Raw genomic sequence first — 25,825 nt, 5'->3', positions numbered from 1 at the left:
AGAGCATGTGGTCTTGAGATGCAACAGGTTTGGAGCACAGAGAGAGGTGATGAGGAATGAGCTAAGGGAGATCGGGGTTCATGATATTACATTAAAGGGATTATTGAGCACAGAGCATAGGGCACAGAACAGAATTCTTATAAACGTTTTAAGAGTAACTGGGGGTTTTAATAGGATATGAAGAGTTAAAGGAATAGTGGGGAAGGTAAAGTATTATTATTGTTGTTGTTGTTATTATAAAGCAGGGCAGGGATAAGGTGTGCGTGTGTAGGTATGTATATGTCGGGATAAAGGTGGGAGAATAGGTGATTTAGTCTGTAAACCTATTTTCTGATCCACACTCCGGAGCAGAAGGTGGCGGTAATGCACCAATGCGCTGGATGCCAACCGCCGTAAAAAATATAAGAAGAAGAAGAGTATTGACTTGAATCACTGAACCAGTACGACAGGTGGCGCTAATGCGCCTATCGTTCATGCGGTAGAGGGAAAAAAATGCGATGACAGACGCATGCTCGTCGAGAAAACAGCGTTCAGACTATAATTATGAATATAAACATCTTATGTTTTGCACATTTGTGAAGATATATTAATTTTTTTAAAAACTTTCGTATGATAGTTAGAGCCTGGCTAATAAGTGCGACCATATCTGCGAACAGTACTAGCGATAAGTAACCGGCTTTATGCGATCAGGCGGCTAGGCCTTGCCTGGCCCGCAGTGTCTCGGTTCAAGCATGCATCCCTCCTGGGGCGGTTACGGAGGTGGACACCAGCCTCCTCCACACTTCGGCCCGCGGCCTCATCAGTTTAGGGAAGCTCAGCCTCCAGCAGCAGCAGCAGGAGGAGGAGGAGGATTGGGGGGATATGGCGCTCCGTCTAATTTCTCTAGTTTACAAGAACAGCATTTACAACAAATGCAGCAGTTGCAGCAGCTCCATCTGAAGCAGCTGCAGTCGGTGCTGCATCACCCCGGCAACGCCGCCAGCGGCAGCGGGCCTCCGAACTGGCAAGCCGCACCGCCCAACAGCTTTCAAGATCCATCCGCTCTAAGAGGTCCCGCTGGCCCCCCTCAGCCTCAGCCTCAGCCTCAGCCAGCAGAAGGGAAACCTCCAGCTCCCGAGCCTTCATCATCTTCATCGCCTGCAGTGAAGAGCCTCGCTCCAGCACCTCAGGTTAGCGAAGCCAGTGCGTTGGTGGCGGATGAAAAGCCCGACTTTTCGTCGATGTCTCTGCAGGCAAGCTTCTGTGGCATGCTTTAATATTAATCTCGTATTGTTGCAATAGGCACAATTATACAAATTGCATTTCCAGTTCTTGTAGATCACGATAGTACATTATGATTACAATATTAATAAATTATACATGTCGTTGCTTTCTAAAATGACTGTCATGTTCTGCTGTGTGGTATTTCATACATTTTTTAAACAGCACTTTCTTGATTATTTTATCATACATGTCGTTTTTATGGCTTTATATTAGCTGACGCATTGTTAGTTACATTATTTGTTCTTTGATTTGTCAGTGCTATTGAGCAATGGCAAAAAAGGTGATTAAAATGGTGAAAACCTTCTCACAGCCCCTAGAATACATCTTAAAAGCTTATGCACGTTTTGTCAACCAACCAACCAAAAAAAAAAAAAAAAACATTATCCTATAGTGCTGTGTTATTGAATCTAGTTTGACAGTTTCCCAAAGTCCAAAAAGGTTTTCAAATTTTCATTTCAGCCAAAAATGACAATTTGCTGAATATTTTATCACCCACAGGCCATAAAAGTTGTAGATGAGTTTGTTTGTTCATCTGAAGACATTTAACTTGTTCATTAATGGATCCTCTGCAATGAATGGGTGCCGTAAGAGTCCAAACCATAATCCATATAACTCCAGTCCATCAATTAACATTTTGTGAAACCAAAAACCAAGAAATAAATCCATTAACACCTTTAAACCATTGTTTGGTTGAAATGTGAGCAATTGTTTCAAGTTAAAACTCCTTAATAGTGACAGATTTGTTTGTTAAAACATGCCGGGTTTTTTTACTTCATGACACATTCATTGATGGACTTGGAGTAGTGTGGATTATTGTGATGTTTTTATCAGCTGTTTGGACTCTCATTCTGTCGGCACCCATTCACTGCAGAGGATCCACTGGTGAGCAAGTGATGTAATGCTACATTTCTCCAAATCTGTTCTGATGACGAAACAAACTCATCTAGATGGCCTGAGAGTGGAGAGTTGGGTGAATTATTTCTAAGTAAATATTCACTTTAAATTCACTCTAATGACTATGGTTAGTCAAATGTTGTTACATTTGTATTTATTGTGTACAGGAGCAGCAGGAATATTGGTATCAGCAGCATCGTCAAAATTTGCAAAAGCTGAAAAACGAGAAGGCGAAGCAGAATCAAAGTTCATCTAATGGAAACAATGCTCCTGCTCCACTTCCTCCAATTGAACCCCCAAAGAGCACACCTCCTCCCCCACCTCCCAAAGAAGAACCCCCTCCTCCCCCACCACCGGAGGAATCAAAGGTAATTTTCTGGGTAATATATAGTGATTTGCTTATGCATTATGTGTATATATTTATTTAACCTGTTCTGTGCCTTCAAAAATGTGGTACCGTGTCAATTGATTACTCTTATTTAATTGATTACTGATATTCACCACAGCCCAGTGGCATCACTGATACAAATGCTCTAGAATCGCTCTCGCGATACTTTGATGTCATACACCTCTCAGTCTGCGCAGCGCTGCTTCAGGTCGAACACACCTATTGGGTTTGTGGTGGTGTTGTGCACGCTAGGGAGCGTAAATGTGCCATACGTCATTGCGTCGCTATATCATTGATATCGCGATATGACACTTTTTTTATCATGCAAAAATGTATACCGGTATTATTGTGGACATTATGATATAGCACACCCTTAACTGATTATTCATATTTAATTGATTACTGATATTTACTACAGCCCAGTGGCATCACTGATACAGGAGACCCAGCTGAAGCAGCACGTCTTCAACAGCTGCAGGCGGCAGCTGCCCATTGGCAGCATGTGCAGCATCAAAGGGCCAGCATTCAGTACCAGGCACTGATGCAAGAGCATGCTCAACTACAGCAGGTCCTGCAACAGTACCAACAGCTTATTCAACAGCCAGCTCATCTCCAGGTGCAATTTCTCGTCTTATTATATTGTTAGCTCTGAAAATATTTTGGTCTAGAGCAGAAACATAAGAAAAATGTAACAAAGTAAAGATATAATTTTATTATGATTGTTTAATTATATCCACCAGACAATGCCCTTGGAGATGCAATTGCAGCACTATGAAATGCAGCAACAGCGATTTGTTCCCTTGTACCAAGAGTGGGACAGGCACTTTAATTTGTGGTTAGAGCAGTTTCAGGCATACCCACACAAAGACCAGCTACATGATTACGAAGCCCAGTGGAGACAATGGCAAGAGCAAATGAATTCAACTTCAGCGCATCTGCAAGAGAGAGTCACAACTCTAAGAGCTATGAAGCATCAGTATGGTACAGCTTCTTCGTATGGGGGCATGATGGGACCATATGGGCAACACCGACTCCCCGGACCAAATGGAAACACGCATTTAGCCAGCCCAGGGCTTCCATCAATGCCTCCACCAGTTAACATGGATGCCATGCCAGGACCTTCACCACAGGCCCCGCCACCTTCTGGACCGGTTATTCCACAGGGACAACGTTTCCCATCTTCTAGTTCAGATTCTGTCTCTGAAACAGGTAAAACAGCTGGACCACTTGGACCAGTGGTTCGTCCTCCTCGACCTCCTGGGCCCCCTGGGCCTTATGGAAGATTTGATGGCCCGAGGTAATGCATTTATAATAAGAATTGCACACATTATTAGCACATTTTTCTGGAGCTGGGTTACTGATTTTTATTTATTTCCTTTTTCAGGTTTGAAGGCCCCAGAGGCCCTCGGTTTGAACAGCCACCCCAGCAACGGTTTAGTGTACCACCTAGATTTGACACTGGTCAGCGATTTAACCGACCTCCCAGAGGTATTCCTCCTCATCCTGGGGCTCCAGCAAGACCTGAGAACCCCCCTAGGCAGAATGCACCTACACGATTTGAAAGACCCCCTGTACCTCCTCAACAACCAGGGTATGGTGGGCAATCCAGTCCTGTCCCTAGCATTCAAACAAAGCAACTATCAGCAAAACCTGATGCACCACCAGTTGCTCCATCTCAAATGGGCCCAGAAAAAAACAAAAATACACACAATCAAAATAACAAAAAAGATGGTGCTGCTTCTGGTCCGTCACTGACAGATGACGTCTTGGACTCAGTGGATGGATTTTTTATTCAGAGTGGACCCATTCCCCAAACTCAGGATAATACATCTGACAATACCATTGCTGATACTGCAAAGCAGGATAAGTTAAAAGAAGATACTACTAAACCATTCCTACCTACAGAAAGTCCAAACACCACCAACAAAAACTCTCAGAAGTCGAGCTCACAACCTTCTAAAACCAACAATGTTACTAACGGGCCACCACAACAAGCAAAGCCTCCTCAAAATGATATGTTTAAACCTGATACTCCTAAGGAGGCTCCTAGGGGGCCACATGTGATGAATCAGACAGGCCCACCGCAGGTAACCCGAGGAAGGGGAAGGGGCCAAGGGCCATTGCCTCTCAGAGGCAGGGACCGTGCACGTGGTCGAGGACATTACGGAGGACAAATGGTTGATCCCAACTGTCAGAGAGAAATTGTATCAGAGGATCCCTATGACCATCAGCAACCAGATTCCATAACGCACGGAGAGGACCAAGATTTGGCTTGGAGAGACCCCTCTTTAGAAGGATCTGGAGAAATGGAGGACCAGGAAGCACCCCATGAGATGTGGCATCCAGAGGAGGAACTCTTCCCAGAAGAGTACTATGAAGATCCTAGAGAGAGAAGACCTCCAGTGAGTCACAGGGAGCACCTAGAGAGCACTCATCCAGATGAACACTGGGAAGAAGAACGTCAGGAATACTGGGAGGAAGAAGATCCATACTGGACAGAGAGAAGACCTCCCATACATGCTAGACCTCCTTTTCCTCCAGGTGCCCCCAGAAGACCCCCATTCCATCCTCGATTTATGCTACATGGTCCAAGACGCCCCCCTACTCCTGGCCCTCCACATGGACCTCCTCACATGGGACCACGTGGGGTAATGGGACCACGGTTCAGACGTGGTCTAGGCCCATGGGGACCACCACCTCGCCATGACATGATGGAGCGAGACATGAGACAGCCACCACCTCCTCATGAAATCTTGGCAAGGGAACCAGCTGGACCCCTTGGATATGAAGAAGAAATGGACAGAGAACCTGGATGGACTCATCCTCGTGGGAGGGGGCTGAGACGTCCTCCTTTACCTGCCCATGAAATAGCGAGAGCGATTAGAAGACCTCCGATGAGGCCCACAATGGCAAGGGAGAGGTGGCATGGCCTACCACCACACGAAGAAGGAAATTATGAGGAGGAATACCCTTGTGGTGCAGAGGATGATGCGTACAGGAGGCCAACCCACGAATATCATGAAGATTATGAACAAGACGATGAGTATTACAGTTCTCGTGAGGAATGGGGCAGGGAGCAGCCTGACAGAGAATATCCACCATGTCGTCCCCCAGAGCACATTAGAGATGATCACTGGTTGGAGGGAAGAGAAAGGTCATTCCCATATGAAGATGAGAATCGGTATAGAGAGGAACGGAGAGGACCACCTTATGCTGATGATCTACCTTATCAAGAACATGATCGGGAGCCTCCTTATCACTCTCGTTCTGATTGGGAAAGGATTCCTCCTCCACCCCCACCAGAGAGAGCTTACTCTCATCCAGTCGGTGAAACGGAGCCCCATTATGAACACAACCCAGAGCCGCTAGCTGGCCTGCCTGCATCTCAAGCCCTTGATCCTCCATTTGAGCGGTCTTCACCTAGTGCTACTAAAACCGTACTTGCTCTTTCTCAAAGGCAGCATGAGATCATTCTCAAAGCTGCCCAGGAGCTGAAAATTATAAGGTATAGAAGCAATTCCCAGCAGTATGTCTTTATTTAAACAACTTTCAAGTCATACAGTCCAACTATCTGATATTTCATAAGTTAAAATATTAACTTGGGTGACATGTTTGCTCATAGAGAGCTCCAGGAAAACAAGTTGGTTTTGGGAGAAACTTCAAACCCAGAGTCAGCTGGGTTGCCTCCAGAATTTCCCCCTGGAATTCTTGGATTGGAAATTCCACCTGAGGTTAAAAGTGCTCTGCAGGTATGCCAACCTTGAGTTTCAAATCACACTCTTTGATTCAGAAACTAATTTCCAGTATTGCAATAGTATTGCTTGACCATTTTGTTTTTCTTAAAGGCTACCAATTTATTGTCAGAAACGGGACAGACTAGTCAAACTTTGGAAGCTGGGTTGTCCCCTTCAACTCAATCTACAGGCTTCCTTCATTCTTCTTCAGCACCTGCCCCTACAGCCACATTCATTGCTAAAACAGTGGACTATGGGCATGGCCGGGGTCAGTATATGTTCTACATGTGATAACTGATGTGATTTTAAATGATCACTGGTTGGAGGGAAGAGAAAGGTCATTCCCATATGAAGATGAGAATCGGTATAGAGAGGAACGGAGAGGACCACCTTATGCTGATGATCTACCTTATCAAGAACATGATCGGGAGCCTCCTTATCACTCTCGTTCTGATTGGGAAAGGATTCCTCCTCCACCCCCACCAGAGAGAGCTTACTCTCATCCAGTCGGTGAAACGGAGCCCCATTATGAACACAACCCAGAGCCGCTAGCTGGCCTGCCTGCATCTCAAGCCCTTGATCCTCCATTTGAGCGGTCTTCACCTAGTGCTACTAAAACCGTACTTGCTCTTTCTCAAAGGCAGCATGAGATCATTCTCAAAGCTGCCCAGGAGCTGAAAATTATAAGGTATAGAAGCAATTCCCAGCAGTATGTCTTTATTTAAACAACTTTCAAGTCATACAGTCCAACTATCTGATATTTCATAAGTTAAAATATTAACTTGGGTGACATGTTTGCTCATAGAGAGCTCCAGGAAAACAAGTTGGTTTTGGGAGAAACTTCAAACCCAGAGTCAGCTGGGTTGCCTCCAGAATTTCCCCCTGGAATTCTTGGATTGGAAATTCCACCTGAGGTTAAAAGTGCTCTGCAGGTATGCCAACCTTGAGTTTCAAATCACACTCTTTGATTCAGAAACTAATTTCCAGTATTGCAATAGTATTGCTTGACCATTTTGTTTTTCTTAAAGGCTACCAATTTATTGTCAGAAACGGGACAGACTAGTCAAACTTTGGAAGCTGGGTTGTCCCCTTCAACTCAATCTACAGGCTTCCTTCATTCTTCTTCAGCACCTGCCCCTACAGCCACATTCATTGCTAAAACAGTGGACTATGGGCATGGCCGGGGTCAGTATATGTTTTAAATGTATATGGACAAACTTCTTTTTTTTTTTTTTTTTTGTTCAGCAGATGTTGGTGCCACAGTGGAAAGGATTTCTTATGGAGAGAGGATTGTTTTGAGACCTACTCCACCGCCATCTGAGCGACTTTATGAGAAAGGTTGGTTCTTTTCTTTAAATTTGAAAGAACACTGTTTTGTTTTATTTTAATTCATATCTGTGTTGAACTGCTTAATTAGAACTGCTAGGCCACAGAGACCCGTACTATGACAGAAGAAGTGACCCTTATGGCGGTTCCAGAGATTATGACAGGGATTGGGAGAGAGATCCATACAGAGAGAAGCCACCTCTGGATTATGAGCGAGACAGATATGAAAGGGACCGTTACCTGCGAGAAGAACGGTAGGGTACTTCCAGACCTTCACAGTTGCAAATGTTATGAGTGTTATGTATATTATACCCATATTAGTTAATTTAATGTTAAACATTTCATTACCTACATCAAAATGTCTGTGAAGAGCACCAAGTTGGACTGGAAGAAAGTGTGGCAATATATCTGGAATGTTGTTTTGATAATTTTTTTTTCTTTTTTTGTATGTCTGGTTTAGACCTCCACTTGGGCCTCGTCCAGGACACAGAGAGAGAGAAAGAGATCATCCAAGCCGCTCAAGCAGGGATCGTGAGGTTTATAACCGACCAAGCTATGACAGGTCTTCATATGAAAGGAATCTTGAGCATTATGACCATGGATCCTCAAGCTATGGTAGTAAGTGAAATGTAAAAGATTCCGTCTGTCCATGTTTAATGATAAGGCATCTGTAAGAAATCCATTGGTGATCTCATTATGGCTTAATCAAATGATCTGATCTCTGTTGGTTTGAACAACATGGCCAACTCAACACAGCAACACTGGCTTAGCTAACGTTGTGACTTTGAGTTGAGAATATTTGTCCAAAGAAAGGTGTTTGGGGAAACCTGATGGAAATCTTTTTGCAGTTCCTTTTGGTGAAGCTAGTGGCATAGAAATTGCACACCTATAAAGATCCTATTACACAAGCCATTTCAAATGTGATTACCATAAATAACTGAGTAATTGCTAAGCTTGAAACGTTGCCTGTATCTCGTACCCAGGTGATCGAAGGAGTTATCCAGATGAGCGCCCTCCACCACCCACATCACTTCCCCCTTCTGCTCCTGTTGCTCCCCCTCGTGTGGAAAAGAAACCAGAGACAAAGAATGCTGAGGACATCCTCAAATCCCCAGGTCGAATGACTCGGCCTGACAGGGTATACCACAATTTTCTTATCCTTCAGAATCTTCTTCTAAATCATCTTCTGAACTCAATGCTCAGTTTACTTTCTTTTCAGATTGTGGTCATCATGCGTGGACTACCTGGAAGTGGCAAAAGTCATGTCGCAAAACTTATTAGGGTAATCGTTTTTGTTTTGTGTCCATATATACTGCTAATCTTAACTTTGATGTTTATTTATTTTTTCTGTTAATGCACTTGGCCTGTTGGCCTCAACTGGTCCTGATGGTGAACTTGACACTCTTGTAGAAACAAAACTCATTCTGAAGGTGGATGAGGGAGTTGCATTAATGTCTTTATTGTTATTAAAGTGGACATCGGATGCCCATTTTGTCAGGAGAAAATGAAGACTCTTATGTTCACTTTTATATCCAACTACAAAACACCTGCACTGCTTATGAGACATTGTTTGTCGCTACAGCTGCTCGAGCGCGGAGAAAATGGCAGACAACGTACAACTGGCAAAGCGTGGAAATATGCTAATACGGGACAGTCCGTCAGCGATCGTGGGCGTGGGATTTTCATACTGCTCAGAAAATCAAAACGGCCTGATAATTGAGACTTCAGGTTTTTTGGGGACTAAAAATGTTTATCATTGCAGGATGGTTGTGTCCACACTGCTAAGACACAAACACCATATATGCAAACACCATGTAAAAGTGAATTTTGCATCCGATGTCCCCTTTAAAGGGGTGGTTGATTGCGATTTCACTTTTTTAACGTTAGTGTGTAATGTTACGAAGCTGAAAGTTCAATGCAAACGGAGATACTGTCTTTTAAAATTCTGGCAGTTTAATGCCTACAAAAACGTCTGGTAGGGACTGCAACAAGTTACTTCCCGGATTCGTGACGTAACAAACCCAGATAATCCCCTCCCTCGGGAAAAGGCAGCAAAGGGGGCGAGGCCATGCTGCGCTGCTTTAGAGAAGAGGAAGAGAAAACTAGAGGTGCACGTAAAAATCTGTTCTTATATGAATCGCGATTCTGTCTTCTAACGATTCTAATGGATTCACAAGTTTCAAAATCAATCTAAAGCAGCGGTTCGTAATACTGTTCCTTGCATCCCCCTGCTCTGCATCTCTCTCTCTCTCTCTCTCTATTATTCAGCTCAGCTCTAACAATGAACTGTTCCAATTATACACTTATTTTCACATAGCTATGAGAAGCGTTAAACATGGACACGCGTGCAGTTGCCGTACTGTATTAAAGCTTTAATCAGGATAAAAATGTATATTAAAAGCTAACATAAGCAGTAGCATTTACAAATAACAGCATATCGAAAAGTATGAGACAACAACAAACAAAAAAACCTAGGCCTAAAAGACGTGCTTCCACAGGTTCTGCAGGATCCTCTTCAATAATATCCTCTGCTTCTCAATCGGGCTCAAGCGATATTAACGACGCCGTTGTTTACAATACAACCGGAGCACATGCCGCTGAGGTGAGGGGTGGGATGCTTAGACGCGCACTAGAGGCGGTTTAGCCAAACACACTGGGTTAGCTAACCAATCAGAGCCCATTGCCTATTTCTGAGGGAGGGGCTTCATAAAAGCAGGAAATGATCAGCCCGTTTCTCTTTTCCCAGAGAAGGGATAGAGCGGTGTGGAATAAAGGTAAATTATGTGAAAAATTAGTTTTTTTTGTTTTTTTTTACAAACGAAGCATTAGCACATGTTAGACTGCACCTCACAATCAAGCCTAGAAAAAAAAAACTGTGAACCACCCCTTTAAACAGAATGTTTTATGTAGTTATAAACTTGCTGACTGCAAAATTCTCTTCAAACTATTGCCCCACCAATGTGTTTCAGTATGATTGATGAGATGATATTTTGAGCCAAAGAAACTTCCTAAAACTTAATATATATTTATATAGTCTATATATGTATATATATATGTCTTTTGCTAATGTAAGGTTTTCTGTTTTCTTCCATTTTATTTTTATTTTTTGCAATTTACCTTGTCATTTCAGTTCATCCGTTAAGTAAACTTGCCTTTGTTGATATAGGATAAAGAAGTTGAATGTGGTGGTGCGCCACCCAGAGTTCTCGGTCTGGATGACTATTTCATGACTGAAGTGGAAAAGGTTGAGAAGGACCCTGATACCGGGAAGCGTGTCAAGAACAAGGTTTTGAATTAATCTGTTCGTCATTCCTTTCTAATGAGAAATCAACTCATTTCCCCCAACTGATCATGCAAATCTTTCTGACAATCTTCATCAGGTTCTTGAATATGAATATGAGCCAGAGATGGAAGATACTTATCGAAGCAGCATGTTGAAGACATTCAAGAAAACACTGGATGATGGATTTTTTCCCTTCATAATCCTGGATGCCATCAATGATAAAGTGAAGTATTTTGACCAGTTCTGGAGCGCTGCTAAGACAAAAGGGTTTGAGGTGAGCTTCATTGGTGTTTCATGTAAATTTAAGTAGCTAGGAATGAATGGATAAGCTAGTTATATCTGTAGAGCATCTTTATACTTTTTAACACTGCCTCACTGTACTATAACTTTTTTTTTTTATTCTCAGGTATACTTGGCTGAAATCACCACTGATCACCAAACATGTGCAAAAAGAAACATACATGGAAGAACACTAAAGGATATTACAAAGGTAATTTCTTTAACTTGATTTGCTTTTTGAGTTGAAGCCTGCCGTTTTCAGTTCATCAACAGAATTATGTGACATAACTGTTCATAAGCCTGGCTAGTAATATGCTTGTTGCACGCAGCTGGCCAATGGCTGGGAATCTGCACCACCCCATATGGTACGACTAGATATCAGGTCTCTACTGCAGGACGCGGCGATTGAAGATGTAAGTGTCTTGATGAAACCTGTTGGTTTGTTTATTAAAGAAATTTTTATTATTATTTTTTTTATGCTTTCCTTCTCATAGTAACTCAAACTGCTTTTGTGATAGGTGGAGATGGAAGACTTCAACCCATCTGAAGAAGAACCAAAAGCTGAAGTGAAACAGGAAGATGACGACGAGACGGATCTGGTAGGACCTCTAGTTTCATGCATGCATTATACAATAATGGAAACTGTGATTTTGTAGTTGCTTTAAACGTGATGCAGTTTTGCAACAAACAAGGTAAGTACCCTTACCATGCATCAACATTACAGGATACTCTTTCCCAATCCAAGTTGACACAGATGAGATAAAGAATATACTTGAGGCATGGGATCTCTTGGGGTATTTGGAATAATTGCATTCTATATTCTTAATATGGATTATTAAATGCTTTCACAAGCAAATATATTGGCAACAGCAAACATAATGTTACCTCACTAATGGCATGGACTTGATTTTCTTTGAGGTTCTTATTTTATCTATTTTGTCTCCATCTCATTTTGTTTAGCCAATTATTAAACAGCCTCAGTATAAGTATATGCACACATAAACACACCAATACTGTATGTCTTGCTTGATGATGTAGTCAAATTACTAATACAGACTTTGTATTGTGGGACTTGAATTTGAATGTAAGACTTCCTGAAAACTTCTCTACACAAGTCTTGTCTTTGTGGCTTATATTAAAACAGCTCTCACAATAGAGCCATTAATTCAGTAAAACTACTTGCGGTAGTAAACTTTTAAGAAGATGTGTGAAGATCGAAATCAAATAATCACCTTGCAAGAAAAAAAAAAACCTGTCTAGTGTTGATAAAAGCATCAGAATTGATTATCGTTGGCTGTTTTATATCATTGCTAACTTTATCTAAGTTGAACAAGTTGGAATTCTAGAAAAAATGTATCGTAACATTTTTAGTAACAGTGCAATGCAGTAGATACAGTTGGAATGTTGTACGAAAGCGAGAAACTCAACTTGATCAACTTGAACTTTAACGGATGATGGTTAGTCTTGGCATTAAAAATGTGTAAATTTTAGGGTTTAAAGAACAATTGAACTGAATGGTTGCCAAATTAGGAAAATTAAGCTTTCTAAATTTGAAAAAAGTTAACACTTTTAGTAGTTCATATTTTAGAGAGCATGACTCGTAAGTTTGTCAATTATATTAGTTTTGAAAAGGTACATGCAAACTTAAGCATTTTGACAATTTATCCCTTTGCACAAGGTTATTTTCAAGACACATAATTCTGTCCATGTTTGCACATCCAGCTTTGTGATCCTTTTTGTTTTTTGAAGTCTTGCTAAAATTAAGCTGACACTGAAAGTGTGAGGATTTCAGAATATGGCTTACAGTGACGTCTGAATGAAGCCTGATGCAAAATGCAAGATTTCCAATTACCGTTACTATTTTCATAATTTATGATTTTTGTTAAATTTAAGGTATTTCAGTGCTATTTTCAGTACTCCTTACTTATTACAGAAACATTTATTATATATATTTTAAATATTTATATATTTTAATGAACACCTGGGATGTTAAGAGATAATTGAGATGTTTGTAAAACACTAAGTGAACTGACATTTGGTCAAGTATGGTAACCCGTACTTGGAATTTGTGCTCTGCATTTAACCCATCCAAGTGCACACACACACACAGCAGTGAGTAGTGAACACACACATTGTGAACACACACCCAGAGCAGTGGGCAGCCATTTTTGCTGCGCAAGGTTCTGTGCCTTGCTCAAGGGTCTCACCTCAGTCGTGAGTATTGAAGGTGGAAGAGAGCGCTGTACATTCAGTCCCCCTACCTACAATCCCTGCTGGCACTGAAACAAAGTTTGACACTCTAACCATTAGGCCACGACTGCCCCACTAGAACTCTAACATCTTGGCTGTTCAGTTCAATGCCTCATAACACTAATTCAAATATTTAAAAATGCTGAAGAGCAGTATAAATATATGCTCTTGCAAAAACATGCAGCATTTGTTAACATTTTTTTTATTGAATGATTTTAATTCTGTTTATGGTACTGGGGCAACTATGACCTGCTGTAAACTATGATGCAATTACGATCTTATGATCCATCATACAATCATCACTTGATAAATTGTACAAAGGTGTTTTGAGTGTTCACACTCTTAACAAAGAGTGCATATTTATGGCTTCAAACTGTCATAATTTGTTGGAAGTTGCAACACCATTTTTTTTTTATTATGTATCTGTATGTTTGTGTTTTTATAGGGGTCTGAATACTTTCCAGTACCCACTGTATATTAGGGATGTCCCGATCAGGATTTTTGTTCCCCTGATCCGCATCATGCATTTTTTTTAAATTAATGCTCAAGAGCAGTATACAAACATTAACAAATAAAAATAATAATTTTGACGTAACGCAGGTCTTAAAACACATGCGCCATAACTTGGTTAATGCTTTACTGTGCATGTGTGTCTTACTTGCATTATTACTAGCGTGTTTATTATTTTTTTTATATATTTTAATACTGTTTCTGAGGAACTACATTGTTTGGTGGAAGAATACGTTTTTTATTTATATCATTACACTTTATTTGCTCTGTTTTATTCTGTGAAACATTACTACGTATATGGAATAACCGTTTTATAAAAGCAATAAGCCCCGTGAAACCGTGGTTTACAGTGAAACTCCGCTTCGCATCGTGCCTAACAACTCCCCTTAGCTGTTATAAATTCACTGTAAACCACAGCTTCTTGGGGCTTATTGCTTTATTAGAGATACAATTATATAATTATAAAGTATTATAGAGAGTACTCTGATCTCTATGCTTAATAGATGCTGCTTTGTGTACAGAGGTTACCGCGGAAACAGCTCTATTTCTGCTGTTCCATAAGCGCCACCTGCTGTTAGACATTGGAGTTATGCTTTTGTTCAATCTGTCTGCTGTTTTTGTTCATACCCATGTGAAAATTGGACCAAATGTTTGTTGTAATTCTTAACTGGTAGATGGAAAACAAACTACTATACATTCTTAAAATCTCAACACTTAAGATAATACGATATGGGGCTGATTAGAGTGCCCATGATGACCCCTGTCCACCACTGAAAGTGTCTACAATGGGCACATGAGTGTCAGAACTGGACCATTAAGCAATGGAAGATGTTTGCCTGTTCTGATGAATCACAGGACACGGCTCCTGCCATCTCCAACGTACTGTTAAGGAGTATGGCATCCAAGACTGCTCCTTGTGTTCTTTGTTGAAGACACTCCACTTTATGTCCCCTGATTTAGACAAAAAAGAACAAACAATGTTAAAAATAAGGTTTGAAGAAAGGCGTTCTTGAAACGTGGAATGCAAACAACTGGTAAAATAAATGTTTATGATGTAGAATATGAACAGGAAAAAAGTGTGAAAGAAAATATCAAAGACAATCATACATACTGTATACTGTAACAAAAGTATTGCTTGGTTAATGACTTCAGTGTTGTGATGTATTTCCAGGTGAAAGGGAATATTGAATAAAGGGCAGGGTTTTATTGTGGTGCACCTCCACTTCATCTCTTGCTCATAGCAGATTCACGGTTGGATAGGAGTGGTTAAAGGGGTCCTATTATGCTTTTTCACTTTTTCAACTTTAGTTAGTCTGTAATGTTGCTGTTTGAGCATAAAAAAGATCTGCAAAGCTTAATACAAAAGGAGATATTTTATTGAACAGAAATCACTTTTCAGAAACTACAAAGAGACTCGTTTGGACTACAACGCATATTTTCCGGGATTTGTGATATCACAAATACTGACGAATGGGACGAGACCTGGTTGAGCGGCACTAGAGAAGGCAAGGAGTGTTATCACGCTGTAATAATGTAAAATATGTGAAAAATAATGTGTTTTTCGAACAATCTAGTATGAGAGCCTCTTCTAGTACACCCCCAAAACAAAATCAAGACTTTGTATAAGAGCATAATAGGACCCCTTTAATTCTAAATCTAGCTGAAGTCAGACATTTTTCTTCTAGACTTAGCTCAAGTCTTTGTGGGAAAGTGTTTTTGACTGAAGCAAGCATATGATCTCTGTACTTTTGTGGCATAAATTGAAATTAAAACATAAACATTTTATATAATTCTTTATACAACAGAAAATAGAATGCATTGAGACAAAACGCATTGTTTGTGCGTTAGTAACAAATTATTTTACCCAGAAAATTGTTAATGTTTGGTCCAAAAAGGAAAAAAAAAAGTTTAGCTCACATAATACCACACACATTTAATGTGGTCTTGGCGCAGATGACTATATACCAAAGTTCTGTGTAATTTTCCTGTTTTTTGTGAAAACAGCCAGTACCATAATGCTAATCCCTTTCATTAATTAAGAGATGTAAATTTACATTTGACTTAGTTATCCATTTTCAACTTTGATTTCCGTTAAGTGAGTTTTAATGATTTGTACTTTATATCTATAACTGTAATTGAATGTAAATTCCCAATTACAAAAATACTTCTTATTTATATATTTGACATAAGAAAGGAGAGCTTCCTTTTAGGTCCGTGTTTCTCAATCCAAAAATCTAGTGTTGGCATAATTTCATTAGGGCAGGATTGAGAAATACTCCTAAAGGCTGCAGAAAATAATAATTTTACATTTAAAAGTGGACTCTTGTCAGTTTTCCTGTGTATTGTGCTGTTGGCTTTTTGTCTGATCTCATAGTTACTGAACTGCAAAAATGTGTCTTGCCCTTGTGATTTATAATAATGCATAAAGCAGTCATTTTTGTAGGAATTTGGTTCATATTCACTTCATAGTGATTATAATATGCATGCTATTCTGTATTCAATAGACATTTTCTCATCCTGAGTAAGGACTGTTCATCAGTTTCTGAGAGCTCGTTATTGTGACTTATTAATTATCTCTTTTTCAAGCTCATTCTCTCATCATCCAAAGCATCATCATTGCTCCCCAGCCCCTATTTTGTCCCTGTCCTCCCTCTGTCACGCTGTCTGTCCCCTCTGTCTCTCATCACCTGAGGTTTAACCACTGGAGTGTCTCTCTGTAATATAGGGATACCTTCCGAAAAGCAAATGGGAGATGGACACTTCAGAGGCAAAGCTTGGTAGGTATTATTTGTAGTTTTACACAAAATATTAATATAAATATGTTTTCACTGTATGTTGTTGTTGTCTTTTAATATATGTTTATGTATGGTTGTTTTCGTTAATATAATTTTTTTAAATATGTGACCCTGGACCACAAAACCTAAGGGTCAATTTGTCAAAATTTTGATTTATACATAATCTGAAAAATTATGTTGATAAATTGAGCTTTTTTTCAGCTTTTTTGATTAAAATGTTGAATAAATAAGCTTTCCATTGGTGTATGGTTTGTTAGGATAGGACAATATTTGACCGAGATACGACTATTTGAAAATCTGGAATCTGAGGGTGCAAAAATAAAAATATTTTTACTATCAACGAGAGGATCGTCTGTACTTCCTCAACAGACAACGAAACAAGGTGCGCTTGTTTAAAACAGTTGCGTTCGATCCATCTCTGGCTGTGCTGATTTAAATCTTGCGGTTCTGTTGCGTTTGTGTCGCAAGTTCAGTGATGCAGGTAGTGACGATTCTCTCCGGCCAATCCGTGATCAGCAGAGTTTACACGTCACGTTTTGGTAACTGTATGGTTCACTTGGAACCTCAACCGAGGTGGTACTAAATAAAGTACCAGGTACTGTACCCAGTGGAAAACCCCCCAAAAGTGAAGCGTACCGAGCCGTACCGTGCCGTACCATGCAGTGGAAAAGCGCCAATATATGGTGTCGACATATAGAGGTTATCTTTTTCAATACTTTTTCCTTGGTTGATTAATCCTTCATAGGTCGATTTCAAGATTGCATGTTGTACATTTTAAATCAGGGATAATTTTTTTTGTATATTACTGAGGTCAGTAACAACAATTGGACAAAGCATGTGAACTTTTTTAATAACTGCTTGTCCGTCTGTGAGAATCGTGTCGTCATGTAGGTCTGCTCAGACTGCTTTAAATCACCTGGAACTATTTGACGTTTTCACTTTGCTCCCAGACAGTTAAAAGAAATAGCTCACCCAAAGAATAAAAATTTACATTCAGGATTTAGATAAGTGTCTTCATTGGAACCGAATTTGGAATGAATGCCGTCAGAATGAGTGTCCAAACAGCATCACAATAATCAACACGCGAACCTTACGACTCCTTACGGTTTTAACTAAACCATTGCTTCCAGCTAAAATACGAGTCCTCTATCCGTAATATTGCTTTCACCAGTAAAAAAAAGTGTCCTGTAAATGAATGGCCAAAATGCACAAGTTTTACATTTTTAGTTGAAAATAGTGTTGTCTAGACACCTCTATTATTTTGATGCTTTTATCCAGCTGTTTGGACAAACTCACCAATGGATGGCAGAGGATCCATTGGTGAGTTTGTGAGCACATGAGTTTGTACGAATGTGCAAAGTGTATGTATGTTTAATGGGCTCTAGCTGGGTTAAAAAACCGCTAACCCAGCACAGTGTGAAAAGCCTTTGAAACCGTGCATACAATATACACATGTCTTTGGATGGCTGTTGACACAAATAAGTGTTTATTAGATGTAGAACTGGTGATGACTTTAGATGCTGCTTTGTCCTTCCAGACAAGCTGGATGGTCTGGCGGGTGGAGGCAAGAGAAAACGAGAAACTGATGTGTCTGGCATGGAAGACTTCCTTCAGCTGCCCGATGACTATGCCAGTCGCATGTCTGAACCTGGCAAAAAGAGGGTAATGTGCTGCATATGTTTTATATATTAGCTTTTAATTACTGTTTGGAGTCACCTGTTGTTCAGTTCTTACTTGGAATGTTCTTGAGAATTGCAGATTGAAACCCCTCTTTTGAAAATAAAAATAAAATTGAGGGGCTTTTTTTATTACTGAAGACTCTCACCAGTTGATCTGATTTGAATTTTCTTTTCTTGCTCCGTTTAGTGAGGGTCATGATTTAAACAAATATTTTGCACTCATTAAACTTGCTGATCCTCCAGGTGCGCTGGGCTGATCTCGAAGAGAAGAAGGACGCTGACAGAAAGCGTGCGATTGGTTTTGTAGTCGGTCAGACAGACTGGGAGAAAATCACGGATGAGAGCGGCCAGCTTGCTCAGAGAGCTCTCAACCGCACCAAGTATTTTTAGGAGATTTTGTAATGACATTTATACAGCATTTATGGTAAGTTTCTAATAATTCAGATCTTTTGATTAGCCAAGACTGATAGTCATTGTGGATGCAGACAGAAAGCCAGAGACATGATTTAGAACATGTTTTCTATCAGCTTACTCATTTACATCTAAAACTGTTTAAGTTCAAGAATGTTTTGGGTATAGATTCCAACAATTTATTTCTGAAGGAAAAAAATTTACAGTTTTAGATTTAATTGGCCTTATTCAGTAACTGTGTTCTTAGTATGAAATGTGATCCACTGTCATTATACAAACACGTTTTTAAAATACTCTTCATGTCTTTTTAACTAGTCGCCTTCTTTTTCCAGGTCACCAGTTCATGAAATTCTTCATTTCTAAAATGTACTGCCTGATGAAGAAAGAGCAACATCTCTTCAGAAACTGGCGCTTAGTTGTTGGTCGATCCCGTAGAACACGCTATGGGCTTGGTGTAATGTAAATCCTTTTTTTGTTTTAGCCACAATCTTATTTTAATAGCGTAAGCATTGTGTGTGTGGTTTTGTAGCAGTGGTGCATTTGATTGTAGATGTTACCCTTTCTTTATTTTTATTCCATAGATCTAATGTATTTGGCCCTGAAAAATGATTGTAGTTCACACACATGTACACACTCAATAAAGCTTACAAAACCGTCTCATAAAGAACCCTTATACACTCATTTTTCACATTATGTTGATATTAAAAACTGCCTGTTCAGCTGAATTGTGAAACTTTGGTGGCTAAGCTGTAATTAAAGATTTGAAAGAAACTCTTCAGATTGATGCAAGTCACATGACTTGCTTACAAAGTAGTTTACTGGCTTCTCATGTGGCAGCATATTTAATGACAGGTCTGTTCCAGTGGTTGTTAATGGCCTGCTTATTATTTGGTTTGCCACATAAGTTGCCAGGAAACATGGGCATGAATTTTGCATAAAATACTTATGACTTACACAGAGTTTGGCTAGACCGAAGCTTTTTGTTGTGAAACCTCCCATTATACATTTGTATTTCTATATATTTGTAAAATTCCACTTGTGACCCTAAAAACCTTTTTATTTTTAAATACTGCAGTTTAAACATGAGCTCCATGCCTGATTTTTGATACAAAAAGAGAGTCCTTATACTAAGAAATACTTTTTATTAATAACAAAGTTTGATATGCAGCAACTGTGACTGTTTCTGAGAGCATGTATTGTAACATCAACCTCATTGGTTAAATATGTAATACATTTGGTAAGGTTTTAGTTTTTGCAGTAATATTTGGGTTCTTTAATGAATGCACACTGGGTATTAGTGCACTTGTATTATCAAGTGGTCCACCTCACAGTGATGTTCATTAAATGCTCATAAAACAACATTCAGCAGCTAAATATTCAAACACAAATATGAATGATATGGCATTAAAGGTAAGTGTGAACATGATGCACAATCCATGATAAATATACAATCTATGAATCTATTTTTTTAGTCCGTGTTTCCACCGTATTTATTGGGTGCATTTTTAAATTAGATTTTTTTTTTTTTGTAAATTGCCAATTTGAGGACTTGAAAATTGTGATATTTAGTTCACAAAAAAAAAAAGTTGTCATTCATTGCAACAGTTTTTAGTACAAATTAATTATAGTCTGTGCCTAAAATAAAGGTTATACAGTATAGCTTTATCTGAAGACCTGGAATGTTATTCATGAGTTATAGGACTACTGTGGTGTTCTGTGGTCCTTTTGTTGTCTTTGGAGCTTGGCAGTTACTGGCTGCTGTCTGTTACTTCAAAAGGAAACCAGTGTTGCAAAGAAAGAATATATGGTGTAGGAATAACGTGTGGTTGACTTGGTTCTTGGGTGAACTATTCATTGAATGCACACTGAAAGTTCAACTGTTCCCTCTCAAGTATAAACGTAATATTCCTTCTGTTCAAAATTAATATAGTTCATGCTTTTGTGTTTTTGGATTTGTGCAATTTGTGTTGTGTTAATCATTTACGATATACAAAAAAAAAAAAAAAAAGTCCCCAATCAAAACAATGACTCATTGGTTGGAGACTTAATACACCTTTGCAATGCAGAGAGACGGAGTAAAAAAAAACTCAACTGTGTATTGCTACTAAAATACTTGTCCTTGAAACTTGTAATTGTTGATTACGTATCTCTCTAAAACACACACACACTCAAATGTTATAATGTAGGTTGTCGGTAATGAGAATAATGTGCAAAAAAATCTAGATATTTAATTAGATATTTAAAGGGGTCATATGATGTTGCTAAAAATAACATTATTTTGTGTATTTAGTGTAATTAAATTTTTATGCTGTTTAACACATTTTCCACATACTGTACATTATTGTATGAGCTCATCGGTCTGAAAAGCGAGGTTTGCTCTGATTGGCCAGCTATCCAGTGTGTTGTGATTGGCCGAATAACTCAAGCGTGTGACAGAAATGTTACGCCCCTACCATACTGTGATGCCCTGTCCGGCCGGAGCGACGAGACAAACACATTAAAACCCATTATAAACGAGGCATTTGTTGCATCCAGTGGGGACATAATTACGGATTATAATGATACTGTCTTTTTACGAGTTGCGTTGCATCGAGTGCTGCTCTACACTGCTCAAAACTTGCGTTTGAATCATCAGTGGCAAATCCTTAAAATATGAAAAACGTACTTACAGTCTGTGAGTCAGAACAGCCGGCATTGTAGTCTACTCTACCAGGATCAGGAAACGGTCCTCCATAAAATGTGCTGCACACATCTCAATATTTGGGTTGAACTGTTCTGGAACAGTGTTGTAAAACCAACTTAACCACTGATGTCTAGTTGTATCCTCTTTTGGAAGGCCAAACAAAGTAGTTTCACTTACACAACGAGTGAGCGGAGGCCGGCGGGCTTGCGGCAGCCACATGTGACGACCCCGGGCTGGACTCCACTTCATCCATGGCGAAAGCCGATCCGGCGATCCACAGCGCAAAGTTGATGTATTTCCTCAACGACCAGCATGGATCAGCTCCAGGCATGACGAAGTGCCTTCACGACATGGTGGTGGCGGCAACAACAATACTACAGCGAGAATAAAAGTTACGCCTTCTTTCTTTGCGTGAATATTTGGCGGTGTTATGCAAATCTTCCCACATTGTGACGTAGACATGTGGGGACGTGTTAGAACGAGCCGTTTTAGGTAGGCGTGGTTGACTCCTAACTTTTATAAAGAATATCTCTTTGGATTTGAGACTTTAGTCTTTGCAACTTTACAGATCTTCTTTATGCACCAAGAGCTTGTAACACTCCAAAGAGAAAGAAAAACTTTAAATCACATCATATGACCCCTTTAAACAAAACCTACAAAAATACTTCAAAACAAATGAGAAATCAACACTATTTCATAAGAAAACCTCTCACTTGAATTTACTAATTGTATTTAAGTGGGTACATTTAAGCAGATATTAATCAAGATATTACTTTGCAATATTGTTATCCCATAATGCAGTACACTCTACAGCCTGCATAAATATAATTAAGTTTGTTTGCTGTCACCAAAAGACCTTAGTTCACATGATGTTGTATTAAGTGCTTGCAATACCTTTGTAATACCAAACAGGGCTGGTATGATGTGTACAGTCATGGCCAAACGTTTTGGCAGTGACATAAATTTTGTGTTTTGCAAAGTTTGCTGCTTCAGTATTTGTAGATTATTTTTCCACATGTTTCTATGGTATACTGAAAAACAATGATAAGCATATCATACGTTTTAAAGGCTTTTATTGGTAAATCATGGGGAGTTGCCTGGCCACGGATCAAAAATTTCAATGTAATGATATTCGAGCCACTTCTTTATCACTCTTGCTTTGTGACATGGTGCTCCATCATGCTGGAAAATTTACGGATCATCACCAAATTGCTCATGGATCTTCAGAAGAAGTCGCTCTTGCAGGATGTTTTGATACCATTCTTTATTCATGGCAGTGTTTTTGGGCAGAATTATGAGAGAATCCACTCCCTTGGTTGAAAAGCAACCCCACACATGGATGGTCTCAGAAAAGTGGCTTCGTTGCTGCCCTTCTTGACACCAGGCCATTGTCCAAAAGTCTTGGCCTCACTGTGCGTGCAGATGCTCTCACACCAACCTGCTTCCATTCCTGAGCAAGCTCTGCACTGCTGGTGACACGATTCTGTAGCTGACTCCTCAAGAGGAGACGGTCCTGGCGCTTGCTGGACACTCTAAGACATCCTGAAGACTTCTTGACTGCAGTCGAACCTCTCTCCTTGAAGTTTTTGATGATCCGGTAAATGGCTCTTTCAGGTGCAGTAGTATTTGTAGCAATTCCCTTGCATGTGAAGCCATTTTGATGCAAATCGATGATGGGTGCACATGTTTCTTTGGAGGTAACCATTGCTAACAAGAATACAATGATGGGAAACGCTTCTTCCCTCCTTTTATAGCAATCCGTTTGCTCTTACGATCTAATTAGTATGATAGTGATTTTACCTGACTAGTACTCATTCACACTTTCACATGTTCTGCTGATATGATTAGTCAATTAATGTTAGCTGGTCATTTTGTGTCAGGATCAAAAAAGTAAATTTTTTATTTATTTTTTTGTGAAAAGTTTTTGGCCAATGAAGCTCTTAGCAATTATTTAAAATACATCTGATCACTCTACACAATAATCTAGAAAAAATGTGAATGAACACCACAACAACTTAAGCAGCAAACTTTGTAAAACACAATTTATGTCACTGCCAAAACTTTTGGCCATGACTGTATAGGTCTGGATCAGCACCGCTTGCTTTAAATTGTTTTACAAAAAACCCAAAGGATAAACTTTTAAACAAAGCTGGGGACCTGTAAATATTTGGACAACAACCTTGTAGAAACAATCAGATAAAATAATTCTGTATGGAAGTAAAAAAAAAAAAAAAAGCCTAAGAATAATGAGGCATTTTCCCCCATTCCCATACAAAGTTGGCAAAATCAAGAATGTCATTACATTACAACACCAAACACTGGGTCCTTTAAACCTTTATGGACTTCTCAGAATGTTGTGTATTTCAATGTTTTATACTTTACAGATGTGACAGCTATTTTAATGACTTTAATGTATCCTATGCACATTTTAACAATCCAAAGACTAAATCTGTCTATCAGATCTGAGTGGACACTGTTCTGCTGCTATATATTGGCAGTGAAATACATTCATTTTAGGGGTAATGACGTTTAAAGGGGATATTAAAAAAAGCCTAATATTATTTAAACTGAGCTGGATGTTGACATCACTGAATTCAATGATGAACTGTCTTTAACTGAAAAGCTTTGCATTATTGACACTATTTTCCTAATTAATGCTGTTCAGTTGCTTTGACACAATCTGTATTGTTAAAAGCGCTATATAAATAAAGGTGACTTGACTTGACTTGACTTAAAACAGTGAAAACAATCTGCATATGTTCTGTTTGAATAATAAGTGAAACGTGAGTAGTTCCAAAAATATGTAACATTCAAGTCCAGTAACTAATGAATTGTACTGCTTTGTAGGAGCATTAAATCTGTAGTTTATTCCAAAATTCAAAACCATGTTAAATGTGACTGTCAGGGCTCTTCAAAAAGGAAAAAAAGTCAACTGTAACAGTCTGCTGTCTATCAAGGCCATACAATACATTTTTGTGAAGGGGGAATAAACTACATTTCCCTCTGCTATTCAAATCTGGCACGTTTTCCTAGCGGCCAAAATAACTCCAGTTTTAGTTACAAGTGTCATGCCTTCTCACAGTTTTTGCTGAAATCTCGGTCATCATTGGGAGGCCTGTAACTTGCCAGTCAAAAATGGATGAGGAGTGTCTCTTTCTTATGGCGCTTTTCCACTGCATGATATGGCACGGTACGGCTCAGTACGGTTCACTTTTGGGAGGGGGGGTTCCACTGGGTACAGTACCTGGTACTTTTTTTAGTACCACCTCGGTTAAGGTTCCAAGTGAACCGTACCATTACCAAAACAAAAAATGTGTAAACTCTGCTGATCACGGATTGGCCGGAGAGAATCGTCACTACCTGCGTCACTGAACTTGCGACACAAACACAACAGAACCGCTAGATTTAAATCAGCACAGCCAGCAGAGGATCGAACGCAACTGTTTTGAACAAGCGCACCTTTTTTAACAACCAAAAAGTGGCTATTTCGTTGTCTGTTGAGGAAGTACAGACGTTCCTCTCGTTGATAGCAGAGGAGCAGATCCAGCGAGAGCTTGATGGGGCAACGCGGAATCAAAAAGTTTTTCAGGAGGCGCGGCAATAGAGGCGGCGCAACTATAACGACATGTGAATAATCCCACCCACTCTAAAGCGGTACTGAACTGCAGTGGAAACGCAAACCGTGCAGAGCCATACCGTACTGAGCCGTGCCGAGCAGAGTCGTACCACGCAGTGGAAAAGCACCGTTAGTTATTGGTTACACAATCACCATGGATAACAATCAGCAGGGGAAAATTTTGCATCTGATTTGTGCAGGACAATGGCTTTTCAAAGAAGCTAACTGGTCACTGCCAATGCCACAAGAATCTGCCCCATTAATATTAAAGTTGTATTTTAGTTGGCAGAGCCATTCACTCAGCAGGGAGTTGAGTTGATGGGACTGGTAATACTCCCCCTACAGGTGAGAGAGACAGCAGCATCAGAGGCAGTATATAAAAGAGGCAGTCCAACCCGATCTCATGAGAAAACTTTCATGTTTTGGCGGTAAATTTGTATCATTTGAATTGATTAGTAGGAAAATGTAAGGTTTTTAAGAAAAAAAAAACATGAATGTTTCGGGGCATAAAAAATATTTTGAAAGCATACGAATAAGATTATACAAGTTCGCCAAAACTAAAAAAGCTACGAATTGCCATGAGCGAGTTGGACAGTCTGTTGCAGTGAATGGATAAAATTGGAATGCCCAATATTCCTTATATGGTAAAAGGGAAGTCCAATTTTCCAAATAAAAGAGCCCGTTGACGAAGTCATCGCTCGGTTTTATAACAGT

The 25,825-nt window shown here is 39.6% G+C and overlaps 1 protein-coding gene across 4 annotated transcripts; it reads left to right on the top strand.

The window, feature by feature from the left end:
* Positions 1–475: 475 nt before the first annotated feature.
* LOC107549526 (YLP motif-containing protein 1) lies at positions 476–19,472 on the top strand. Of its 4 annotated transcripts, none has more exons than XM_016230650.1 (22): positions 476–1,169; positions 2,325–2,525; positions 2,964–3,161; positions 3,286–3,842; positions 3,930–5,681; positions 6,599–6,967; positions 7,085–7,211; positions 7,308–7,464; positions 7,528–7,617; positions 7,697–7,859; positions 8,066–8,223; positions 8,589–8,743; positions 8,825–8,887; positions 10,772–10,891; positions 10,986–11,162; positions 11,295–11,378; positions 11,497–11,580; positions 11,686–11,766; positions 16,653–16,704; positions 18,260–18,384; positions 18,645–18,825; positions 19,145–19,472. In XM_016230650.1, the coding sequence occupies exons 1-21, from the start codon at positions 732–734 to the stop codon at positions 18,789–18,791; spliced, it is 5,298 nt and encodes a 1,765-aa protein (XP_016086136.1). In that variant the 5' UTR covers positions 476–731; the 3' UTR covers positions 18,792–18,825; positions 19,145–19,472. The 4 variants fall into 4 exon arrangements, with proteins under 4 accessions (XP_016086136.1, XP_016086134.1, XP_016086133.1 ...); XM_016230648.1 differs by having other exon boundaries at positions 476–1,232; positions 3,930–5,671; positions 6,589–6,967; XM_016230647.1 differs by having other exon boundaries at positions 476–1,232.
* Positions 19,473–25,825: the final 6,353 nt, after the last annotated feature.

The sequence above is a fragment of the Sinocyclocheilus grahami genome, unplaced genomic scaffold, assembly GCF_001515645.1.
Source record: "Sinocyclocheilus grahami isolate Dianchi unplaced genomic scaffold, SAMN03320097.WGS_v1.1 scaffold374.1, whole genome shotgun sequence".
In the NCBI taxonomy this organism is placed as follows: Eukaryota; Metazoa; Chordata; class Actinopteri; order Cypriniformes; family Cyprinidae; genus Sinocyclocheilus; species Sinocyclocheilus grahami.
The sequence above is the reverse complement of the archived record's forward strand: the minus strand, read 5'-3'. Positions and strand labels throughout refer to the sequence as shown.

Coding starts and splice junctions, on each gene's coding strand:
- LOC107549526 (XM_016230648.1), top strand. CDS start 732: ATGCATCCCTCCTGGGGCGGTTACGGAGGTGGACACCAGCCTCCTCCA. Junction 8,888..10,771: donor ATGTCGCAAAACTTATTAGG/GTAATCGTTTTT, acceptor TTGTTGATATAG/GATAAAGAAGTTGAATGTGG. Junction 18,385..18,644: donor CTGAACCTGGCAAAAAGAGG/GTAATGTGCTGC, acceptor CTGATCCTCCAG/GTGCGCTGGGCTGATCTCGA.